Below are 25362 nucleotides of genomic sequence, written 5' to 3'. Positions count from 1 at the left end.
GTTGATTTTCAAGGAAGGACTAGATCATCTTTGACAACTAGACTAATGGGAAATCATTTCAACTGCTTTTCTGAACCAGTGCTAGACTTGGGCCGGAGCACCGACACCTCAATTTGTCTACTGCTGGAGTTCCTGTTCCTCTTTTAGAATATTCACTCAAAAGTTTCACCTAAATAAAAACAGTATCGGCAAACAAAATAAATACGGGCACCTATTTCAGTCCAAGTCAACCACTGAGTATAACCCTGGTTTTAGTCGGCTCACTGTTCTGTAGCTTCAATTGCCTACACAATTTGTCTGGTGATGTATGCCTTCAGTGTCCCGTTATGAAAAGAGGGTGCAGAGCATGTTATTGTAGAGCTCATGGTCTCATGGTGGGGTGTCATGTTACTGAGCTCTTCATATCAAGTGAGAGTTGTAACCTAATATCTGATCGGGCCTGGGCTTGCTGACATAACCCGACCGCAGGATCTCAGTGTAACGTGAAGTCAGCTCAGGGTTGATGTTTTGGACAGCTTTCACAGCACAACGTTGGCTAACAAACAAGAACCAAGCCCTGTGACTTGTATTTCAATATCTGAACATGTTTTAACTGAAGACGCAAAAAATAACTGCAGACATATTGTAAAATGTTTCCGTGTTTGTTTCCCATTCCCTTTCCTTTAATGGAGAGCAATTCTATAATTTCCCTCCCAATGCTTCAGTCACTGCATTCAAAAGATAACAGCAAAATATTGTAGTTTTTTTTTGACAAAGTGAAGAGAATCAACGTATATTTTACTGTTATATTTTAGCCTGACAATTCATCTCAGTCGCAACGTAGGCCTTCTTGTCACACAACTAGGCTATATCTACTGTAGTCATGCTGATCACGCACGTCTGCATTCAGATTGCTCTGTCATCTAAGCTAATACAAATGTATGCTGCCTTGACATAGCCACCTAGCCTGCGATTGAAATACTCGGAGAGCATCATCGATTCCGTTGCCATTTACATGTAACGTTATCAGATGAAAACAAGCGAGCTGGTTGGATCCTGTTCATTGCCCTATCATCTATTACATAACCCCCACCAGGCTAGCTAAATAATGAAGTCAGTTAGCATTCTAGCTAACTAGCCAGGATAATTTCTAGTTAGTAACATTGACGTTGATAAGCATACAGTTAACAACTCCATAGCCAACACTGATGTCAACAACTATATCTAACTTGCTAACGAACTATCTGGCTGGTGTGGGTTAGCACCCAAGCAGAACAGAGCGGAACCATTCAATTTTGTCGCATTCAGAAGTGTCACCCTCCGATCCGTGTCTCTTTTCACACTCGCATAATTAACATCCATATAAAGGTAACGTTAGCTCTCCAGTCCTTACCTTGTTTGGTTCAGATGGCTTATCTGGTACCATCCACTGTTAGTTTGACTGTTGCAACTTCCTTATGATGTAATGTTTTTTTTCGTTCGCTAGCTAAGAAGAACTGCAGAAATAGCTAACGTTAGCTTACACACTCCATCATTTCACACTCGATAAGGAGTCAGGATAGCTGCCTGCTATCACAGGTTTGCAACATATACATATGGTTTTCTAGAAATTGCTTAATTAGTTGATGGAACGGATCAGTTTCTAAAACTGTTTTTTTTTACATGTATTTTAGAGTCTATATAAAAGCTCTGAAATCCTGTTCGTAGCCTTCCTTCTTGTGAGTGCGAATGTTGAATCAGTGATTAACTGAGACGCCTGTAATCCGGTGATTATCGTTCGACTACTTTTGCTTGATGCTCGGCAGTCTACACAACTAGTAATGTCATGTTTTAAAGGATAGATAAATTGTAACCACTAAATATGAGCTGGGTAGAGTCCGACATCTAGTGGCAGAAAGATGTAGCACTAGCCTGGGTACCAGGCTCTTTAATTGACGTTCCACTCCTTGCCACTAGATTCGATAACCTTCACCGCTATCATCCATTCACAATGTTAATGCAAACTAGACTGATGGGAAAACGTTCAAATTTAATTGATACATTTGAATGGAAACATTCTAACATTGGGCATTCTGACGTAATACACTTAATTGTAAACATAAACGTTGGGCATTCTGACGTAATACATTTAATTGTAAACATAAACACTGGGCATTCTGACATAATACATTTAATTGTAAACATAAACATTGGGCGCGGGAAGAACGCACGATTCCCGTTTATTGATTTTTTTACCATCACCCAACGTGAACACGTCATACCAGAGAAGCTCTCGCCATTCAAACTTGCTACTTCGAGGACACGCATTGGGCTATAGGGTACTGTCTCAAGAGCTGTAAGAGGAATACAGTAGGAGGATTGGACAGAGAGAGGCCAGTGGAGATGTCAGCGGAGATGCATGAATTACATAAGAAAGGAACATTGAAGACAGAGATGTGTAAATTAGAAGTTAATTCATAGGCTGGGCAGCCTGGGCTAGGGCAGCCTGGGCTAGGGCAGCCTGGGCTATTAATCCACCATTCGAATGCTAGCCTATATACATTACCTCGATTAGCCTGTATCCCCGCACATTGACTCGGTACCGGTACCGCCGTATATAGATAGCCTCGTTATCGTTATGTCATTTTATTGTGTTACTTTTTGATGTGATTAAAAAAAAACTTTATTTAGTAAATATTTTCTGAACGGCATTGTAAAGTAAGCATTTCAGGGTAAAGGTCTACGACACCTGTTGTATTCGGTGTATTTGACAAATAACATTTGATTTGATTTGATACTAAGCCTACAACAGTGAATTAAGGCGACCAGCACCTGTGCTGTGCAAGTGTAACGGATGTGAAACGGCTAGTTTAGTTAGCAATGCGCGCTAAATAGCGTTTCAATCGGTGACGTCACTTGCTCTGAGACATTGAAGGAGTGGTTCCCCTTTCTCTGCAAGGGCTGAGGCTTTTGTGGAGCGATGGGTAACGATGCTTCGTGGGTGACTGTTATTGATGTATGCAGAGGGTCCCTGGTTCGCGCCCGGGTATGGGCGAGGGACGGTCTAAAGTTATACTGTTAAACAAGCAAGAGACAAAACTATATTTTGTCTGACACATGTTTTGTGCCAACGAATTGAAGTTGAACATCGCCACATACGACAATTTAATTAAATGTGCAATAAAAAAAGTATAATGCCTGTTTAATGAAACCCTGGCTGTTGACGTAGATCCCCATTCCCCACTGAGGTCATTTTTGGGAAATGGCACTTTCACATCAATAAACACATATCAAGCGCAAGTGCGCCAACAGCTCACATCAGCAGAATGGGGGGCCTATTCTTTACGAGGGACGTCTAACGTGGATCGCTAAAATAATGATTATCGTCACCTTTCCTCAATTTAAATATTAGACTTATGGGGACACCAAAACATTTGGCAGCCATGCACGAGTGATCATTGTAGCTTTTTATCGTCTAAACATATTGGTGGAATATCTTCACGCCTAGAATAAAAACCCCAAGGCTTCCGTCAGACTCAACTGAATGAAAAAAAATAAAGAATTACAGGGGGAAGTTTAGAAAAAGTCCTCTGGAATAAGGCACATGCTTGGATAATAATTATAGAACCAACGTCTCTCGTAATACTATAGCTGTCTCTCCTTGTCAATTCATTTAAATACATGATTTTAACATTATGCTATAATGCAGCCTAGGCCTACTTTCTGATGGATTACAGCCAACATGTGAAGGTGAGCATATGTTTTGAATACGTTTTTAGGAAAGGAGAAATGTGATTTGTGTGTCTTGAGGTGCGCTGGTGGCTTTGATTGATAGGTCCTTTTAGTGTGTGAGAGAGCGATATTACTAATTCTCTCTACGCCCATTTAGAAAGTAGTAGCCGGTCTGGACTCCATCTCTCAATAAGAGAGGAGGGACAAATAATGCAACTGAAATGAGCATAACAAATGGTAAAACATGTATTAGGTCATGATGGTCAGCATATGTGCGAGGAATGACGACAGGTGCCAGTTTTGCGCTTCATTCCTCTAATTAATAGGATGCAACTGAAGCAAACCCAGCTCGATTGAATCTTGTAGGCTAATATTTTCCGTATCATTATTTCTCTCTCATTACAGAGTCCGCTCTAGCCACTTTGAACAACATGACATTGCATTGACACTGCCTTCTCACAAGGGAATTACCGCAGCAGGTCGTAACGGTCTTGTTTGTTGTTGTTATTCAATTCGAATTCTGTATTGCTGCAAATTTGCGTACACCCATGTTCCAGATTGTTGTCATGGCTGTTGTTTCCAATTACCAATCAACAACTAACTGCGCCGTAAATCCGGCTGCATATTGAACGTTGAGATTGCCGAAAGATCAGCCAAGCAGTGGCATGGAGTGGAATAGCTCGACTGGTATCAGGCTAATGTAGCACGGTCCCTTCGAAAAATACAAATATTTCATACATATTGCACCACTGAGGTATATATTGCACAGAAACTTTATGGAAGCAAACACACCATTGCATAGATTTACGTAGGGTTCATTTGGGTAGGGATTTTTTTGTTTACATCTTGGAAGTAGCCTAACTAACTAACGGTTATACAATACATTAACTGCTTTTCCAAACCTATTTTAAAATATGTATAGCCATAACAGTATTAGTCATGATGTTAATACTACAAGATTACTGTAAAATACATACATATTTATTTCGTAAATAGGAACGTTTAAAAAAAATGTGACGCAATTTCTCGTGCAGATCATACAGCTGCAACAAGGTGGGGAATATTAGCGTTCAAGGTCGTCCATGCACGCACATATCTGAATCATAACGTTGTTTCGTGTCAGGCATAGAGTGTTATAATAACAGTAGGCTATAACAATTACACCTCAAATGGCTTTACATGTGGGTACCGACCTCCTTTCATGACTTAACCTAGAGGTATTGATATGCATGACCCGATACAGAATTATACCAAAACGATGATGTGACACAATGACGTAATGCAACATCAATGTACCCCCAGAAAATCGCAGGACGGTTTGTGAGCCTCGAGCATCGCTTTGACCGAACGTCCCATCCTCCTGTTTGTTTCTACAGAGCGTTGTGTCCCATAATGCTTGGCGAGATTGACCACCAAGATGGCTGACGTTATGGATGAATATGAGAAAGAAGCTGGCTGTGTTCCTATTCTCCATCCAGAGGTAAGCTGCTTGGCCCTGCATCTTTGCACGGGGTTATAACGAGGGTGGATCTTGTACATGTCGGAATCTACTAAACCGTATAAATTCACCGTGTTTTGGGAGAACCAGGATGCCCCCCTCATCGGGAGGGCAGCTACCACCAAATACATGTCAGGTTTTCCCCTGCTGCGTAATAGCATGTTAGCTAGCCAGCTAATTTTGCTGAAGGTGTTTCTGAATCTAGGAAATCAGACGACATTCTTGGGTTGTTTATTGTGCCCAACAGATAAGCTACCTTGAAAATAACAGAATTACCGAACACGAGATCGTAGTTAGTTATGCTGAACTGGTTTATTGTCGTCAGAAAAGCAGGGCTTTGCTGCAGCCCGAATAATGACTTGTGCTGAAATGTCATGTTGCTTGGTCGGTGATGGCAACGTTAGCATGCAAACAGAGATGGGCGCGGGCCTAGCAGTGTAGTTAGCGAGGCTAGCCATGTCAGTGACAGTATTTGTCAAGTAACGTCAATTGCATTAAACTTCGCTGTCCTTGGCCAACATTCAGCCTATTTACATTTAGCCATATAAACGTATTAATGGTTTAGTTGCTAGCTAGGTTAGCAAGTTAGGGCTAACAAAATAGCTAGCTAAAGATTGTTCTTGCTAGTAGCTAGTCAGCCCTAGAGCTAGATATGTTTAGCCCATAGCACAGGAATAAACACTTGAATGTTGTGAATGTGATACAATAATTACATTCATGTTGTAGCTTTATTCCACATAAATTCAGATCTGACAATAATATTTGGGCCTTATCTGTGTGCAGATCGGCTTTGGGGCCGAAATGCATCCATTGTGACTGCTGAGAATAGTACAGCGAGCTAGCATCTAACGTTACTATTTATTTGTGTGCTGGCCGTTGGATTACTGCTGGGCTAATTTATACAGCACCCAAGACTTATTCACAGAACTTAGTAAGAGTTGAGCATGTCATATTTGGCATTTTAGTTTATATATCCTATTAAATGTGGTCTGGCAAATTGCCTTTTGGCTCAGTCTTCAAAATTAGCTGGCTTATTTATTTGTTGTCGAAATGCATTTTACTATTTGGAGTGAAAGGATACCAACAACATGGAATACAAAATTGAACTTGTTTCAGGCCACTGTCACTTGATTAACAAACATTAGATGTGTTTTTTAAGAATGGGCCAGTACAGAGGACCTGTCACTAAATTATTCATGGTTTACTAACTCACTTGTGTTGGCCAACCTGTTACGCCACATGGTGTAGGAAGCTTATTTACCCCTCTTGTCTTGGTGCAAAAAGTACTAAGTTTTCAGTCTGTGGGCTGGCAGCAAGCCACAGAAACAGCCATTTATTTGAAAAAGCCCATATTTGAAAGACAACCAATGGGCATTAAATAGTGCCATCTTGCCTTTTGTAAATCATTTGGCAAACCCACACACTTAAAACACACTGACTGAAAATGATCTTTTAAAGAAAATACAATTTTCCTGGTATTAGACTCACACCAAGTTCCTGCCAATTTGTGTTACTTTTGCCAGATGCGTCTCTTTTTCTTACTCTTGTGCTTAATGAGTTTTTGATATGTCAAGCCTCATTCCTCTCCATTTATTGGTTATGCAGGCTCTTTTGACATGATGTCACAATTACTGATTTGTATACGTAGTGTGACACTGCATAGCTTAGATTTAGCCTGTGGTCAGGCATAGGGAAGTTGGGCCTGAGGGGAGAAGGAGGGTAACTGAAAACAATGTCTCCTTTCATTAAAATCCCATCAAACACTCAACCGACGGCCAACTCTGCTGCGGAATTAAACAACAGCATGTCAGTTAGGAGAGGGTGAAATCTGAAACCATAAAGCACGTTTAACCTGCGGAGGGTTGGGTGTTGCTGTAGTGATAGATGACCTAAACACAGGATTATGTAGTGTTCTGCTCATTGGCTATTATCTATGTGATTTGTAGTATGTAGCCTAATAATACATATTAATATATTCCTTTTAGTAGACACTTTTTTGTTTATCCCAGCGGGAATCAAACCCCCTGATCCTTGGTGTTGCAAGCGACATGCTCTACCAACTGAGCCCCAAAGGACTTGTGATCTTTCTTAGGCTTCATGGGACTCGTACTGCTCTTCTATGTGGACTAATTACGTTATTTCAGTAAGACTGCAGCTCGGCTCGTCACAAATCCAAGCTGTTTGTTGAAGATGGACAGCCCCATGTTGATATCTTGACTTCATGATGGCGGTGGGACATTGACTGCTTGGAAAACTGCCATATGTTGCATGTTCCCTTGGTACAAATCTCTGGCATGACTCGTTTATCTATCGCTGCAGTATTCCACTCTTGGTCATGTGTGATTGGAATGAGCAGTGTTAGGCCTATGGCAGGCTGTCTGTGACAGAGCCTGCTCCAGAGCCCTCAGGCCGTAACTGTCTCCTGTCAAAGTAGAGGAAGCATTTCGCCTCGATGACAACGTCATTGCCTTTTGTCACACCAGAAATACATTTATTTCCAATGGAATTCTGCATTTGTCTTGCGTTGCAGAGGCAGTAGTAGTGCGTTCTGTGTGGTGCGTACGCTGGATTTCTCCAACCTATATGTCAAACTGTATGTGTAGACGGCTTGACAGAAATGGTAGCAGAAGGTGAATGTTGAACTTCTGTTGCACACATATCCAGATGATGCAGTGTACCATAAATACACAGCCACCTGCAATCATGTTGGTTAATCCCTGGATAGAGGTTACACTTTCTCGGATTGTGAAGAATAGTGTTGGGCTATGTCTGTTGCCTCAACCTTGTTGCTGCTGTTAAAGAGCCTTCAGGCTTAGTGCCCTGGTCTGAATTCCAGAAGGTTGACAAAATACTTTTTCAGATTCCTCCAAAGCTTAGCTGTCATGTGGCTTTTGAGTCAAAGAGCTTTGTGGAAAAGCCATCTCCATTAATGCAGCATAGCCTAGGCCTAAATGTTTTGCATCTCTGATATAGGCTGTACATTTATGGCCTGTTTCTCTGATTTGTTTTATTTGAATGAGAAGCCTTTACTGTTCTCTGGTTGATCTCTAAAAGAGAGACGTGTGAAATTCAAGTGCCACATGACCCCACCACCATCCACCTGCTCAGTTTTGTGGTGAACATCTGGTGTACTCTAGGGAGTCCCAGAGAGATGCACATCAATAAGCTACCCTTGGATACGACCGTTTGATATGCAAGTTCACTTATTCTCTCTGTCTAAGCCTGTGTTTTCCCCTCTGAATCTCATTAAACATGTCTTCTCATGAATTTCAGCCTCTTTTGCAATCTTTCCTATTGTTGATTTTGTTTGTCTGACTGTCAGCCACAGATATAGTCTGCGTCCCAAATGGCTCCCTATTCCCTACTTTGGACCAGAGCCATACGGGCCCTGGTCAAAGGTAGTGCACTAGGCTATAAGGGAGCATTAAGGGATGCAGCCTAACTCCTAGGCTCCTGACCCAGTTTAAAAATGCAAATTATATTGTTTTTGAATAGAACAACTACAGAATCTTGCTCCGTTGCTGGATTCATAACGTCAATGGAGGCAATAGACGGCACAGAGAATGTAAAATAACAGAGATAATGTAGAAAACGTAGTCTGTTTCTCTTTGCTATCCTTTATAGTTGCTTCTTAAACATAACAGTTCTCCAGTCCAGGTAGCATCCTCTCTCTCAGCCATTGTCCTCCCATTAAATGAAACTGTGACTATTGAAGTAGTAATACAAAATAAATGGCCTTCATTTCAGATTGTTTAGATTGGGACCGTCCACTGTGGTTGGTGAAGCCTTATCTATCCTCTCTGCTTTCGGACCTCATCTGGTGGCAACCCCTAGCTACTGAATGGATGTAGCAGCAGCTTCAATAGATTATGAGCGGGTCAGGTGTACTCTACGATGGGCAAGGAAACATGTCCTCTGCCCTGAACAAGCTTCAGTCAATGAGTCAGGTGCAACAAATGGTGGGATGTATTTAAAGTGTTGGTGATGAAGTCTGGATCCAGAGATTGTATCTACAAACTACAGGCTACAGATGATGGCAAATACCCATGTTGACTAAATGATTTGAGATAACTTGTAAAGATGGGAATACAGGCACATCATCACAGACCTATACTCTGAATGAAACTTATGTAATTTAGTTTGTTTTTTTGCTAGCCTAAAATCTGACACTAAACTGAAGAGGAGCACATTAACTCAGGGGGATACTGCAGCTAATACAAAGCCACGCGATTCCATAGTCTACATTTAGGTTCGTTTTTTTTGTAGCTTATTTTTAGATCTGGGCGCATGACACCGTCCCCTGGGATGAGCCTGCCATATGTCCTTATTGACTGAGAACCTCCTTGATCACTGCTTCTTCAAACAGACAAGATTCAAATGGTGAGTCAACTGGATTAGAGGTCGACCGATTATGATTTTTCAACGCCGATACCGATTATTGGAGGCCCAAAAAAGCTGATACCGATTAATCGGCCGATTTTAAAAAGAAAAAATATATACATTTTTTTTTAATGTATTTGTAATAATGACAATTACAACAATACTGAATGAACACTTTTTAACTTAATATTTAACTTATAATTCATTTTTATTTTACCTTTATTTAACCAGGCAAGTCAGTTAAGAACAAATTCTTATTTTCAATGATGGCCTAGGAACAGTGGGTTAACTGCCTGTTCAGGGGCAGAACGACAGATTTGTACCTTGTCAGCTCGGGGGTTTGAACTTGCAACCTTCCGGTTACTCGTCCAACGCTCTAACCACTAGGCTACCCTGCCGCCCCGTGGTGAATGCTGGCATGCTGACTGTCCACTTCTCTCACTGCCATGTAAGGAGAGCTGGTTCAGCACTTCACACTACTCCAGTGTAACTCCTGTGACCCTTAGTGCCTCTCACCCCTCACTCCTGGCTATCTTTGAGGCCCTTAGTCAAGCCCCCTTGTCCCTTAGCTAACATCCATGGCTGGAGGCTGATATCATTGGCTACTGGCCTAAAATAGCCCTAACAGTTTTGCTCTGTCTTTAGGGGTTTGTTGTATTGCCAAACCATCCTCCACTTCGTCAGATAATGTAGTTGCTGCTAGATTGGAGAGACAGGCCGTTATGGCCTCACCAGCAAAATAACATCTCTGTTCCTGGAAGAAGTTGCTTGGACCTGTTTCTCAGCATTTTTTCAAATCATCAGATCATGTTACTTACCGCTGTCGACGACATAACAGTGCATGAAACTGCCCCAATCCGTACCTTGCCGAAAGCAAATTGGTGGTTTAAAAAATACCTCTCCTGAGTGGGATTCTGGCATACTCACCAGAATTCCACTCTTTGTGGCTGTAGCTATTCTGATGAAGACTTACTATAAGCTAGTGTTTCCCATACCAAGCTCTGTTCACCCTCAGGCCAGTGTTTGGCTTCCATTGTTTTCAATTGACAAGTTTGATACCTTATGGTCATGTGTAGCTCCCTTGGTAGAGTGTGGCTCTTGCAACGCCAGGGTCGCGCGCGTTCGATACTCACTGGGGCCACCCATAAGAAAAGGAAGGCTATGAACGCACTACTAACGCACTACTAACGCACTACTAACGCACTAGTTGCTTTGATCAGATAACAATAACAATAATAATATGCCATTTATGTCAGAGGTAGGGTTGCACAGTTTGGGGAATATTCAGAGGTGGAAACTTTCCGTGGGAATTAACAGGAATATATGGGAGTTAAAGGAAATGAATGCAAATTAATATTAGTACCATTTTAAATGGTTTTTGTATTGAATATATTTACCATATCATATGGAGACAAACATAAACAGTTACCTTATCATAAGTAGACATAATTACAAATGATTAAATCCTTACAATAGAAATTTTAAAAACAATTTAGTTACGGATTGAACTTTAATTAAATGAGTTGACTCTTCACATGGGATGATTTCACTGAACAACAAAAGAAAAGGAATATTGAATGATCCATCGCATCTACCAAAAATGTTTTCAACATACATCTGTAAAATGATGGTGTAGAAACTAAAGCTTTGGTTGTCTTCCTCTCAATGTCCACCTCTTGAACATCAGACTCTGAGACCTCATCTTCACTGTCACTTTCCAACCTTGTTGAGGATGGCTCGTTGTAAGGCTCAAAAAGCCTCAAATTTGCCCGACATGGCCGCCAATTTTTCAACCCTGGTATTGGTCAGCCTGTTGCGTGCTTTGGTGTGTGTGTTCCCAAACAAGGACCAGTTGCGCTCTGAGGTGGCTGATGTTGGTGGGATTTGGAGGATGATGAAGGCGGGAAAGAGTCTCAGATCCACAGTCCCTTCCACCAGGTGGCTGATGAGATATGTTGGCATGACTGCCATATTGCATCTCCATCCCAAAGCCCTTGCTTGGAAGTGAACTTCGCCAGATTGCCAAGAACCTTGCCCTCATCCAGGCCAAGGTGGCGAGACACAGTAGTGATGACACCATAGGCCTTGTTGATCTCTGCACCAGACAGGATGCTCCTGCCAGCATACTTGGGGTCCAACACGTATGCTGCGGCATGTATGGGCTTCAGGCAGAAGTCTAAATGCTTTTTGATGTATTTCAGAACTGCAGTTTCCTCTGCTTGGAGCAACAGTGATGTGGTCAGGGCAGTATGGATTTCTTATCTTACATCTGCAAGCATAGTCTGAACATCAGACAGGATGGCATTGTCTTTCAGGAGTTTCAAGCTGTGTACCACTCTCTCCCAAAATACATCATCCATGAGGATCCTCTTGATGGGGCTGTCCATGTCAGCAGACTGTGATATGGCCATTTCTTGGAGACACTCCTTCCCCTCCAGGGGACTGTCAGACAACACCACCCCAACGGATGTTGCTGGGCAGCTTCAATGTGGTGCTCTTATTCTTCTCACTTTGCTTGGTGAGGTAGATTGCTGCTGATGACTCTTCACATACCTAACTGTTTACTTGGCTCTCTTGTAGAGTGTATCCATTGTTTTCAGTGTCATGATGTCCTCGAGGAGCAGCTTCAATGCATGAGCAGCACAACCAATGGGTGTAGGACTCCTCCACTTTAGACCAAGCAGCCTTCATGTTCGCAGCATTGTCTGTCACCAGTGCAAATCCCTTCTGTGGTCCAAGGTCATTGACTGCCTTCAGCTCATCTGCAGTGTAGAGACCGGTGTGTCTGTTGTCCCTTGTGTCTGTGCTCTTGTAGAATACTGGTTGAGGGGTGGAGATGTAGTTAATTATTCCTTGCCCACGAACATTCGACCACCCATCAGAGATGATTGCAATACAGTCTGCTTTCTCTATGATTTGCTTGACCTTCACTTGAACTCTGTTGAACTCTGCATCCAGCAAATGAGTAGATAAAGCATGTCTGTTTTGGAGGAGTGTATGCTGGGCGAAGAACATTCAGAAATCTCTTCCAATACACATTGCCTGTGAGCATCAGAGGTGAACCAGTTGCATACACAGCTCGAGCAAGACATTCATCAGCATTTCTCTGACTACGTTCCTCCATTGAGTAAAAAACAACAACTTCTCATTCCAGGATGACCATGAGCTGTTGCTTTCGAATAAGGTGTCTGATTCATCATTTTCACCTCGAATAGAAGCGGAGGGACTTTTGTCAGAGGTTGCATGTTGTGAGCGCTGAGGGAACTTTATGCACTTGGCCAGATGATTCTGTGTCTTTTTTTGCAGTCTTCACATATGATTTGGCACAGTATTTGCAGATGTACACCATTTTTCCTTCTACATTAGCTGCAGTGAAACGTCTCCACACATCAGATAGTGCCCGTGGCATTTCCCTGAAAAGATTAGAAAAAAAACATGTTTAAAAAAAATAAATACAATTCCATGTACAGATTAATAGTTAAGTAGTTAGATTAAACAACTCCTTCGTAAGATAAATGTTTTAAAATGAAACATGTATGGAAACAGGTGAATTAACACTCCTCAGTTAGCAGCCTCAAGCAAGCTAAAACCCACCTGTTAGCAAAAACTAACTAGCAGAAATGGTTAGTTAGAAATTATTGAAACAGTTAGAAATGACTGAAACACACTTTGCTGTAGGCTACTATTTACTAGTTAAGAAAAAATTATGTATGTCATATAAAATATATTCACCCCACCCAGTATTCTAATCAAAACTTACCAGAAAGCATGTAGTCCTTGGCTCAGACAGTGTAGTAGTGTGGGCTCAAAAGCATCTCATTAGTGTGCAAGATCTTGAGAATCAGCTGCACATGTGATGGAAGAGTGCACTGCACATGTGATTGAAGAATGCACTGTGCATGCAGAGGGTTGCAATTACATTGAATTGGGGATAGTTCAACCAAAATATGCCACAAGACCTAGAATTGCCTTGTGTAGCCCACAAAAAAAGTTCACTATTATAAGCTAACTTTTTTTTGATGCATTTAAGCAAAATTCCCCAAATTCCAGGGCTTAAATTCCCATGGAAAATTTCCGGGAAAATTATGGAAAGTTTCCGACCCTTTGCAACCCAAGTCAGAGGGCATGGATGTGATTTGAGGGCCTTTTGAAAGACTGCCAGGGGGTAGTCTTTCATCTGCCTGGCATGGCTCCTCCCCCTCTCCTCCCTTCGCCTTTCATCCCTCTCCATCCTCCAGTCAGCTCTAGCTCCTCTCCATCCTCCAGTCAGCTCTAGCTCCTCTCCATCCTCCAGTCAGCTCTAGCTCCTCTCCATCCTCCAGTCAGCTCTAGCTCCTCTCCATCCTCCAGTCAGCTCTAGCTCCTCTCCATCCTCCAGTCAGCTCTAGCTCCTCTCCATCCTCCAGTCAGCTCTAGCTCCTCTCCATCCTCCAGTCAGCTCTAGCTCCTCTCATCCCTTCAGGGTAGCCTGTAGATTATAGATTACTATACATATTTAATGATCTCATTATAATCCTTACCCCTCGTTAACTGTCTACCAAGTGTTTTTCCCATCAGATTTTCATCCGTATAGCCTTCTGTAGGTCTATATGATCAATCATTAACCCAGTATCCTTAGTCTGCTGTAGGTCTATATGATTCATTAACCCAGTATCCTTATAGTCTGCTGTATGTATATATGATTCATCATTAACCAAGTATCCATAATCTGATGTAGGTATATATGATTAATCATTAATCAAGTATCCTTATAGTCTGCTGTAGGTCTATATGATTCATCATTAACCAAGTATCCTTATAGTGAGCCTTGGACAAGTGAGCCTTGGACAAGTGAGCCTTGGACAAGTGAGCCTTGGACAAGTGAGCCTTGGACAAGTGAGCCTTGGACAAGTGAGCCTTGGACAAGTGAGCCTTGGACAATCCATAGTGGCCAATAGGGCAGGAGCCCATATCCTGAGTCTGTAGTGTGGGGCAGCTTGACGTACAAGTACACCCCCTGGACAGGACGCTAGTCTGTCACCGGGCCTTTCATTGGAAAATAGATTTAGTAGGAATCTAGACGATATATAGGCCTGTTATGGTTGTTTTACAGTCAGTACTGTACACGTGAACCAAGTTTCATGCTTTTATGAAAACCCTAACTGCATTCTCCTGGACCAATAGTGTTGTTCAGTAAAGGTTATAGAGACTGAGTGAGAACTGGGATGTGATGTGTATTTAACAGTCACCAAGGCAGCAATACAGCAGTCCTCCCGGGGTGAGGGGGGAGGTTAAATGACGTTGCCATGGCGTTGCCGTGGAGGCTAATAAGAATGTGAAGGGCCTATGTGGGCGGCCCCGGCTCACTGTTGCCCACCATCAGAACACGACACAGCCTCCTCCAACTCTCTCCGTCGCTCATTCAATCGCTCTCGTGAGATGACGCTGTGCCATCTGGGTAGGCCCACTGGGTCCAGGCAAGGCACGGATTGATGAAACTCATTGCTGTTTTTTTTTTCTCTCCCAACAGGAACTCAAGCCCCAGAGTCACTATAACCATGGCTACAGTGAGAATGTGGGGCGCAAGAGCCACGTGGATGACTACAGTACCTGGGACATCGTCAAAGCCACGCAGTGAGTACCCACGCTCCGCCGGGCTCACGTGTGTGTGTGTGTGTGTGTGTGTGTGTGTGTGTGTGTATGCGCACAAAGCTTGGCCGGTGTGGTTCAAGGTATACAAGCAATGTGGGCTGGTATACAAGCAATATAACTGGTTTTAAAAACACTTCCTGTTGTGGTATAGTTATCTTACTTGTGTAGCAGGGCAAACATTATTTGCAGGCTCCACGTTGTTCTCCAGCACACAGGCCTGACTGCTTTTATCCTTTATTTAACTAGGTCAATTAAGAACAAATTCTTATTTACAATGACGGCCTCTGAACAGTGGGTTAACTGCCTTGTTCAGGGGCAGAACAACAGATTTTTACCTTGTAAGCTCAGGGATTTGATCTTACCACCTTTTGGTTACTAGGCCAACGCTCTATCCACTAGCCTACCTGCGGTACCATGCAAAGCAACTCCCCAGACATGTGGCTAAGAGAAGCTGGCATTTCATCAATCTACACACAATACCCCATAATAAAGCGAAAACAGCTTTTTAGAAATGTTTGCACATTTATAAAAACAGAACTTATTTATTCAGACCCTTTGCTATGAGTCTCGAAATTGAGCTCAGATGAATCATGTTTCCATTGATCATCCTTGAGATGTTTCTACAACTTGTTTGGAGTCCACCTGTGGTAAATTCAATTGATTGGACATGATTTGGAAAGGCACACACCTGTCTATATAAGGTCCCACATATGACAGTGCATGTCAGAGCAAAAGGTCGAAGGAATTGTCCATGAGGTCGAAGGAATTGTCCATAGAGCTCCGTGAACCTGTACCCCTAGGTTCAGATCTAGGATCTGTTACCCCTCCCCCAGTCCTAACCTTAACCATTAGTGGGGAAAATGCAAAACTGGCTCAAGATCAGTGTCTAGGAGCAACTTCACACTACACCGCTATCGATACTCCCTCTAGTTGGTTTGCATATAGGGTAACAGACAGGCCCCTAGTATGGACGCTCGCAGGAAACCACTAACAGAACATGTATTTCCTGTGTGATTTACTACCAGCCTCCCTGGACTTGTTTCCTTGTTCTGGCATCGTCAGGACCAGATATGTATCAGCTAGTCTGCACTACCTGTGATTTCCCTTCCCCCATGAATGTGTTCACATGGTATTATGAAACGTTCCTTCCCCTGTGATCCAGACCAATGGTGAATGACCACAGTTCCTTCAAACTATTCACACCCATTTACTTTTTACACACGTTGTTACAGCCTGAATTTAAAATGGATTAAAATGATTTTTTTTGTCACACACAATACCCCATAATGTCAGTGGAATTTTGTTATCAGATGTTTTACAAATTAATAAAAAATGAAAATCTGAATTGTCTTGAATCAATTTGTTATGGCAAGCCTAAATAGGTTCAGGAGTCAGCATGTGCTCAACAAGTCCCATAATAAGTTGCATGGACTCACTCTGGGGGCAATACTAGTGTTTAAGCTACTTTTTGAATGACTACCTCCTCACTGTACCTCACACACACTTGTCTATAAGGTCCCCCAGTCGAGCAGTGAATATCAAAAATCGATTCAAACACAAAGACCAGGGAGGTTTTACAATGTTTCGCAAAGAAGGGCACCTAAAACACAGACATTGAATATCACTTTGAGTATGGTGAAGTAATTAATTAGACTTTGGATGGGGTATCTACACCCAGTCACCTCAAAGATACAGGCGTCCTTCCTAACTCAGTTGCCGGAGAAGAAAATCAGCTCAGGAATTTCACCATGACACCGTACCCAAACCGACCATCGTGCGCCAATTGATTTTGTCCCCCCACACCAAACGCGATGACGACACGCAGGTTGAAATATCAAAACAAACTCTGAACCAATTATTTTAATTTCGGGGACAGGTCTAAAAGCATTAAACATTTATGGCAATTTAGCTAGCTAGCTAGCTTGCTGTTGCTAGCTAATTTGTCCTGGGATATAAACATTGAGTTGTTATTTTACCTGAAATGCACAAGGTCCTCTTCTCCGACAATTAATCCACACATAAAACAGTGAACCGATTCGTTTCCCAATCAAATGTTATTGGTCACAAACGCATGGTTAGCAGATGTTAATGCGAGTGTAGCGAAATACTTGTGCTTCTAGTTCTGACCGTGCAGTAATATCTAACAATTTCACAACTACCTTATTCACACAAGTGTAAAGGAATGATTAAGAATATGTACATATAAATATATGGATGAGCGACGGCCGAACGACATAGGCAAGATGCAGTAGATACATATGAGATGAGTAATGTAGGGTATGTAAACATTATATAATGTGGCATTTTTTTAAAGTGACTAGTGATACATTTATTACATCCAATTTTTTATTATTAATGTGGCTAGAGATTTAAGTCAGTATGTTGGCAGCAGCCACTCCACGTTAGTGATGGCTGTTTAACAGTATGATGGCCTTGAGGTAGAAGCTGTTTTTCAGTCTCTCGGTCCCTGCTTTGATGCACCTGTACTGACCTCGCCTTTTGGATGATAGCGGGGTGAACAGGCAGTGGCTCGGATGGTTACTGTCCTTTGATCTTTTTGGCCTTCCTGTGACATCGGGTGGTGGAGCAGCCCCTTATCCACATCGACGGGACAGTAGTGGAGAAGGTGGAACATTTTAAGTTCCTCTTCTTGTCATGTCTCCTCCTTCCAGGCTTTTTCTTCTTTGGACTTTATATGGCGATCGGCATCTGAACTTTCATAGTATTACCACGACAACCGACGAACTCCGTTGTCTTTCAATCGCCCACGTGGTTATAACCAATGAGGAAATGGCACGTGGGTATCTGCTTCTATAAACCAATGAGGAGATGAGAGGCAGGACTAGCACCGCGATCAGCGTCACAAATAGAACTGACTTGAAAGGAATTTTATAATATCTGTACATTATAGGAACACCTGTAATTACAAAAGTACAATGATTTAAAGTTTTGCTTTAGCTTGAGATTAAGAATCAGTGGTAGAGACGTAAAGTGCACAAAGAGGTCAACTGTCCAAAAATCAGATGTTCTGTGTTGAAAATATACGTTCAGTTTCTGTTGATACTATGTTCCAGTCTTACTTCTGCTGGAACATGATGGTAACAGGAGGAAGAAGGATTGGGAAACTAACTGCAAATAACAATAAGCTGAACAACTCCTAGCAGAGACATCTTTGTATTAGCAACTATTAATTCTGAGTTTATTTGGTATTAAAGTTAAGGGACATCACCCTGGGCGGGGTGAACCTCAGTAGGGGATAAAAAGGGAAAACACCATCTTTTGTACTGAGTGTGTTACTTCCAAATGACTAAGTGTATACTCCAAATGACTAAGTGTATACTCCAAATGACTAAGTGTATACTCCAAATGACTAAGTGTATACTCCAAATGACTAAGTGTATACTCCAAATGACTAAGTGTATACTCCAAATGACTAAGTGTATACTCCAAATGACTAAGTGTATACTCCAAATGACTAAGTGTATACTCCAAATGACTAAGTGTATACTCCAAAGAAGTTTCCTGTGGTCACTTGTATAACAGGGCAGAATTCTCTTACAACGCTCATTGGCACTTACGAGCAGTGTGGGTTTATGTCCTGAGGTGCTGACCTGTTTCACCCTCGACAACAACTGTGATTATTATTTGACCATGCTGGTCATTTATGAACATTTGAACATCTTGGCCATGTTCTGTTATAATCTCCACCTGGCACAGCCAGAAGAGGACAGGCCACCCCTCATAGCCTGGTTCCTCTCTAGGTTTCTTCCTAGGTTTTGGCCTTTCTAAGGAGTTTTTCCTAGCCACCGTGCTTCTACACCTGCATTGCTTGCTGTTTGGGGTTTTAGGCTGGGTTTCTGTACAGCACTTTGAGATATCAGCTGATGTAAGAAGGGCTATATAAATACATTTGATTTACATGTATTTTGCAACGCTCGCACACGTGAGTGGTGTCGTCAGCATGTGAGGCCAATGGTGACTTTATAACAGTTAAGAGTTTAATGGCTGTGATCAATGAACTGAGGATGGATCAACAACATTGTAGTTACTCTACAATACTAACCTAATTGACAGAGTAAAAAGGAAGCCTGTACAGAATAAAAATATTCCAAAGCATGCATCCTGTTTTGCAACGAGGCACTAAAGTAATACTGCAACAACAACAAAAATGACAAAGGAATTAACTTTCTGGCCTGAAATATAAAGTTTTGTGTTTGGGGCAAATCCAAAACAACACATTACTAAGTACAACTGTCCACATTTTCAAGCATTGTGGTGGCTGCATCATGTTATGGGTATGCTTGTAATTGTTAAGGACTGGGGAGTTTTTCAGGATAAAAAAAAATTAACGGAATGGAGCTAAGCACAGGAAAAATCCTATAGGAAAACCTGGTCTGCTTTCACACCAGATACTGAGAGATTAATTCACCTTTCAGCAGGACAATAACCTAGAACACAAGGCCAAATCTACACTGGAGTTGCTTACCAAGAAGACCATGGATGTTCCTGATTGGCTGAGTTACACTTTTGACATAAATATACTTGAAAATCGATGGCAAGACCTGAAAATGGTTGTCTAGCAATGATCAACAACCAACACTTTTTTTTTAAAGAATAGTGTTTAAATGTTGCAAAATGTTGGTGTGGAAAGCTCTTAGAGACTTACCCAGAAAGACTCACAGCTGTAATTGCTGTCAAATGTGTTTGAAACATGTATTGACTCAGGGGTGTGAATACTTATGTAAATTAGATATTTCTTTATTTCATATCAAATAAATGTGCATGCATTTATAAAAACATGTTTTCACTGTGTAAATGTGTGAGAAATCTATTTAATCCATTTTGAATTCAGTCTAACACAAGTCAAGGAATATGAATACTTTCTGAAGGCACCGTATAAATATGTTGTCATGAATGTGAATATAGTGCAGACGTAGGTCTAGGTGTCCCTCTGGAGTAGAGTAGTCTAACTGACAAACAAAGAAGGTCTTGTGTTTCTTTTATTGAAGAAGAAGAACCTAAATCAAGATGCTTCGTCCTCCTGATATGTGCTCTGTTAAGGACAGACAAGGCCGTTATGACAAGGGATACTGTTGTGGGTGAAGCGTGTGTGTGTTGACCCTATGCTAACCTTGTCTACCTACATTCTCCAGGTATGGGATCTTTGAGCGCTGCAGAGAGCTGGTGGAGGCAGGCTATGACGTTCAGCAGCCGGACAAAGAGAACGTCACACTCCTGCACTGGGCCGCCATCAACAATAGAATAGACTTGGTCAAGTGAGTGAGACCCACACAGACCTCACACTCACACACCTCAGTCACACACACACACAGGCCTCACACTGAATAACCCAATGCCCTTGACCTCCTCTCACTATTCAGCTGTCTTACATGTGAGTTGCAGTAAACCTACATGTACACGTGAAATGCTACTCCCAACACCCTCCTGTGGAATGTTTCTTATCAGAAGGATTTCCCAGTCAGACTGGAACTCATGCAAGCATACTGTCCTAGAACCCTAAACACACATACTCACACAGGACATAGTCCTGGAACCCTAAACTCACACAGGACATAGTCCCGGAACCCTAAACTCACACAGGACATAGTCCCGGAACCCTAAACTCACACAGGACATAGTCCCGGAACCCTAAACTCGCACAGGACATAGTCCCGGAACCCTAAACTCACACAGGACATAGTCCCGGAACCCTAAACTCACACAGGACATAGTCCCGGAACCCTAAACTCACACAGGACATAGTCCCGGAACCCTAAACTCACACAGGACATAGTCCCGGAACCCTAAACTCACACAGGACATAGTCCCGGAACCCTAAACTCACACAGGACATAGTCCCGGAACCCTAAACTCACACAGGACATAGTCCTGGAACCCTAAACTCACACAGGACATAGTCCTGGAACCCTAAACTCACACAGGACATAGTCCTGGAACCCTAAACTCACACAGGACATAGTCCCGGAACCCTAAACTCACACAGGACATAGTCCCGGAACCCTAAACTCACACAGGACATAGTCCTGGAACCCTAAACTCACACAGGACATAGTCCCGGAACCCTAAACTCACACAGGACATAGTCCCGGAACCCTAAACTCACACAGGACATAGTCCCGGAACCCTAAACTCACACAGGACATAGTCCCGGAACCCTAAACTCACACAGGACATAGTCCCGGAACCCTAAACTCACACAGGACATAGTCCCGGAACCCTAAACTCACACAGGACATAGTCCTGGAACCCTAAACTCACACAGGACATAGTCCCGGAACCCTAAACTCACACAGGACATAGTCCCGGAACCCTAAACTCACACAGGACATAGTCCCGGAACCCTAAACTCACACAGGACATAGTCCCGGAACCCTAAACTCACACAGGACATAGTCCCGGAACCCTAAACTCACACAGGACATAGTCCCGGAACCCTAAACTCACACAGGACATAGTCCCGGAACCCTAAACTCACACAGACATAGAACCCTAACGTTGCAGTGTGTTCTGTGTGGGTCATACGTTGGATTTATAAAGGTATGCATCACATTATATGTGTAGAGACGGCGTGATAGAAATGGTAGCAGAAGGTGAATGTTGAACTTTTGTTGTGATCCTGTGGACCGTTTTGCACCATGACGCTGACGGTGTGATGGAGACTCATACTCACACAGGACAAAGGCTGGCATTGGGCCTATACATTAGTGCAAACATTTTGCATCAGAAAATGCGTTTCTTATTGGACTAGTTCAGTTAGTCCCTCCCTGTTAGCTTCTGTTTGATCCCTAGTGAAGAGGACCCAGGTGTGAGTGAATGCAGCCATCCTACTGTGCTGTGTTTAACATTGTGGTGCAGAGGGGTGTCCTGCTGCAGAGGGGTGTCCTGCTGCAGAGGGGTGTCCTGCTGCAGAGGGGTGTCCTGCTGCAGAGGGGTGTCCTGCTGCAGAGGGGTGTCCTGCTGCAGAGGGGTGTCCTGCTGCAGAGGGGTGTCCTGCTGCAGAGGGGTGTCCTGCTGCAGAGGGGTGTCCTGCTGCAGAGGGGTGTCCTGCTGCAGAGGGGTGTCCTGCTGCAGAGGGGTGTCCTGCTGCAGAGGGGTGTCCTGCTGCAGAGGGGTGTCCAGTACAGAAACACTGCCAGAACCATGGTCTCTCTGTATAAGAATAGAATCCCAAACCATTCTAATACAACATAGCAGGAAGGAGAGAACATGTTTCTGGATGTCTGCTAAGGTCTGAGCCATCCGTTCCATTGGAAGGCAGACGCCCTCTTAAAACGCCATATTGCTGGAGATCCTGAGGCATTAAAACTGAATTGGTTCATCTGTTTTATCTCACTGCATCAACAATATTTTCACCACCTGTAGTTGAGTGAGTGAGTGCTAAATGTATTTGTGACTCTGCCGCTGTGTGTAGGTACTACATATCAAAGGGGGCGATGGTGGACCAGTTGGGAGGTGACCTCAACTCCACACCACTGCATTGGGCCACAAGGTAAGAGTGACAACAATAGATGAGGCATTAACAGACTCTGGTTCAGTCTGTTTTCCAGGACCAAGCTTGTCCAGCAGTCCCAAAACATTAGGTCCTGTTGGAAATGCTGATCTGTAGATATGACCATCTAGAGAGAGAGGTGAAAGGTTATATACTGTACGAAGTAGAGGTGCTGTTTCCAGTGGACTCTCTCCTGTCCCCTGTGTGGGTGTCATAGGGCGTGTTTCTGCTGAAGTCCTTTCCCCTGTGTGGGTGTCATAGGGCGTGTTTCTGCTGAAGTCCTTTCCCCTGTGTGGGTGTCATAGGGCATGTTTCTGCTGAAGTCCTTTCCCCTGTGTGGGTGTCATAGGCCGTGTTTCTGCTGAAGTCCTTTCCCCTGTGTGGGTGTCATAGGGCGTGTTTCTGCTGAAGTCCTTTCCCCTGTGTGGGTGTCATAGGGCGTGTTTCTGCTGAAGTCCTTTCCCCTGTGTGGGTGTCATAGGGCATGTTTCTGCTGAAGTCCTTTCCCCTGTGTGGGTGTCATAGGGCGTGTTTCTGCTGAAGTCCTTTCCCCCCAAGTCACACGAGACCTTCAGGGTTGTATGAAGTCCCAGTACTGCCTGTCCTCACCCCTGTCAGCGAGCTTTCTACTGCATTATTCATATGATCAGCAGGGGGCAGCCATCCCTAGCCGGGGGCCGATACCTAGCCAGGCCTCACGGCTTTGTCGGCAGCCCCCCTCCCTGCTAGTGACCTTTCACAGTAGATGGGGGTGGAGCCCATCTGTCGGGTCACTGACACTTTCTATATGAGATGTATGTGTAGTATTGTGAATATAGTATTGTGAAAGGACCTAATTACAATGTTGTTGAGGATTGTGTTTGGTTAAGTATCTAGTGCATCAATCTTCTTATTAAGCATCTCTCAATTGGATGTGGTGTCTTTCATTTCTATTATATTTTATTCATTTAACAGACACTCTTATCCAGAGCGACTTACAGGAGCATTTAGGGTTCAGTGCCTTGCTCAAGGGCACATGGACAGACTTCACCTAGTCAGCTCGGCGACTCAAACCATTTCCTACCTACAAAACCCCCAGAGACTTTACATGTAGTTATTATTGGTGCAATCTGTCATGTCCATTCCTGCTGTTAATAATGGGGGGGTTATTAAGGGGGGTTGGCTAGTTTCTTCTGTGCTGCAGATGAAAGTTACAGATTGATCCTTTAAACAAAACAAAACCCAGAAACATGTCTAAATGCTAATATCACGTAATACCAGTTAGTTCTTGTGCTCAACAACATAATGATGTTGTGTGTGTCCACAGACAGGGCCACCTCTCCATGGTGGTACAGCTGCTGAAGTATGGGTCCGACCCCTCGCTCATCGACGGAGAGGGCTGCAGCTGTGTCCACCTGGCTGCCCAGTTCGGACACACCTCCATCGTGGCCTACCTCATCGCCAAGGGACAGGTATGTCCCAATTTGCAAATGAGCCCCTAACCCCTACTTCCTGTGTACTTGTGTAGATCTGAGAGACTGATAGGTGGAAGCAATATTGTAAAAATCCTGCTTAGCCTTTTAGAGGGCATTGTGGAGATATTTCCATAATTCTTAAATCTCTGAAATCCTCTCAGATCTCCACAAGGGGTTAGGGGTCATGCAGCGTGCGTTCATTAGATTTACTGTGACGTCACCCCTGTGTTATATTTATTCTGATCGCAGCAGAACTGAAACAGTTTTTTATTTTAAAGCTTTTCTCGCTTATTCAAATCTCAGGAGATGTTGTTGTCGGCCACCAGGGGCGTTGTTTCATTACTTTCCCACCACCTGGGGGGGGGCGTTGTTTCATTAGTTTCCCACCACCTGGGGGGGGGCGTTGTTTCATTACTTTCCCACCACCTGGGGGGGGGCGTTGTTTCATTAGTTTCCCACCACCTGGGGGGGGCGTTGTTTCATTAGTTTCCCACCACCTGGGGGGGCGTTGTTTCATTAGTTTCCCACCACCTGGGGGGGCGTTGTTTCATTAGTTTCCCACCACCTGGGGGGGCGTTGTTTCATTAGTTTCCCACACCTGGGGGGGCGTTGTTTCATTACTTTCCCACCACCCGGGGGGCGTTGTTTCATTAGTTTCCCACCACCTGGGGGGCGTTGTTTCATTAGTTTCCCACCACCTGGGGGGGGGGGGGGGCGTTGTTTCATTAGTTTCCCACCACCTGGGGGGGGGGGGCGTTGTTTCATTAGTTTCCCACCACCTGGGGGGGGGGGGGGCGTTGTTTCATTAGTTTCCCAACACCTGGGGGGGCGTTGTTTCATTAGTTTCCCACCACCTGGGGGGGGGGGGGCGTTGTTTCATTCGTTTTCCACCACCAGGAGGCGTTGTTTCGTTAGTTTTCAAAACCTGCATTCCACATTGTCAGCCCTGCCAGGTTTTTCCTGGAACTGTTCAGTAGCATCTTCAAAGAAGCACAGTGTCGGTCTTCTCTGTGTTTATTGGGGGTTTGTGACCATGTGCTCTTTCTCCCTCTCCTCCTATAGGATGTGGACATGATGGATCAGAATGGAATGACTCCCTTGATGTGGGCAGCTTACAGGACACACAGGTGTGTGTGTGTGTGTGTGTGTCATGCGTTCACCCATATCCTACTTACATCCTAGCCTTTCCCCATCTAGCC

General features: G+C 43.5%; 2 protein-coding genes across 6 annotated transcripts in view; one reads left to right on the top strand and one right to left on the bottom strand.

Moving 5' to 3' along the window:
- LOC110499758 (oxysterol-binding protein-related protein 8-like) overlaps window positions 1–1696 on the bottom strand; it is a 155454-nt gene extending 153758 nt beyond the window's left edge. Inside the window, exon 1 of one of the 2 annotated variants that reach the window (XM_036957001.1) lies at window positions 1373–1696. The gene's annotated coding sequence lies outside the window, so the exon portion shown is untranslated. The remainder of the gene's footprint in view (window positions 1–1372) is intronic. The other variant, XM_036957003.1, reaches the window with a different exon arrangement.
- A 1697-nt stretch (window positions 1697–3393) lies between these two features.
- Window positions 3394–25362, top strand: part of LOC110500964 (palmitoyltransferase ZDHHC17) — a 44954-nt gene continuing 22985 nt past the window's right edge. Inside the window, exons 1-7 of one of the 4 annotated variants that reach the window (XM_036956995.1) lie at window positions 3394–3708; window positions 5067–5170; window positions 15078–15181; window positions 20353–20475; window positions 22632–22709; window positions 24016–24160; window positions 25226–25290. In XM_036956995.1, the coding sequence (XP_036812890.1) occupies window positions 5108–5170; window positions 15078–15181; window positions 20353–20475; window positions 22632–22709; window positions 24016–24160; window positions 25226–25290 (578 nt within the window). In that variant the 5' untranslated portion in view covers window positions 3394–3708; window positions 5067–5107. Of the gene's footprint in view, window positions 3709–4366; window positions 4445–4774; window positions 4908–5066; window positions 5171–15077; window positions 15182–20352; window positions 20476–22631; window positions 22710–24015; window positions 24161–25225; window positions 25291–25362 lie in introns of those variants that run through there. The other 3 variants (XM_036956997.1, XM_036956996.1, XM_036956998.1) reach the window with 3 other exon arrangements.

The sequence above is a fragment of the Oncorhynchus mykiss genome, chromosome 21 (assembly GCF_013265735.2).
Source record: "Oncorhynchus mykiss isolate Arlee chromosome 21, USDA_OmykA_1.1, whole genome shotgun sequence".
Classification (NCBI taxonomy): domain Eukaryota; kingdom Metazoa; phylum Chordata; class Actinopteri; order Salmoniformes; family Salmonidae; genus Oncorhynchus; species Oncorhynchus mykiss.
Note: the sequence above shows the minus strand (reverse complement) of the source record. Positions and strands in the feature narration are given on the sequence as shown.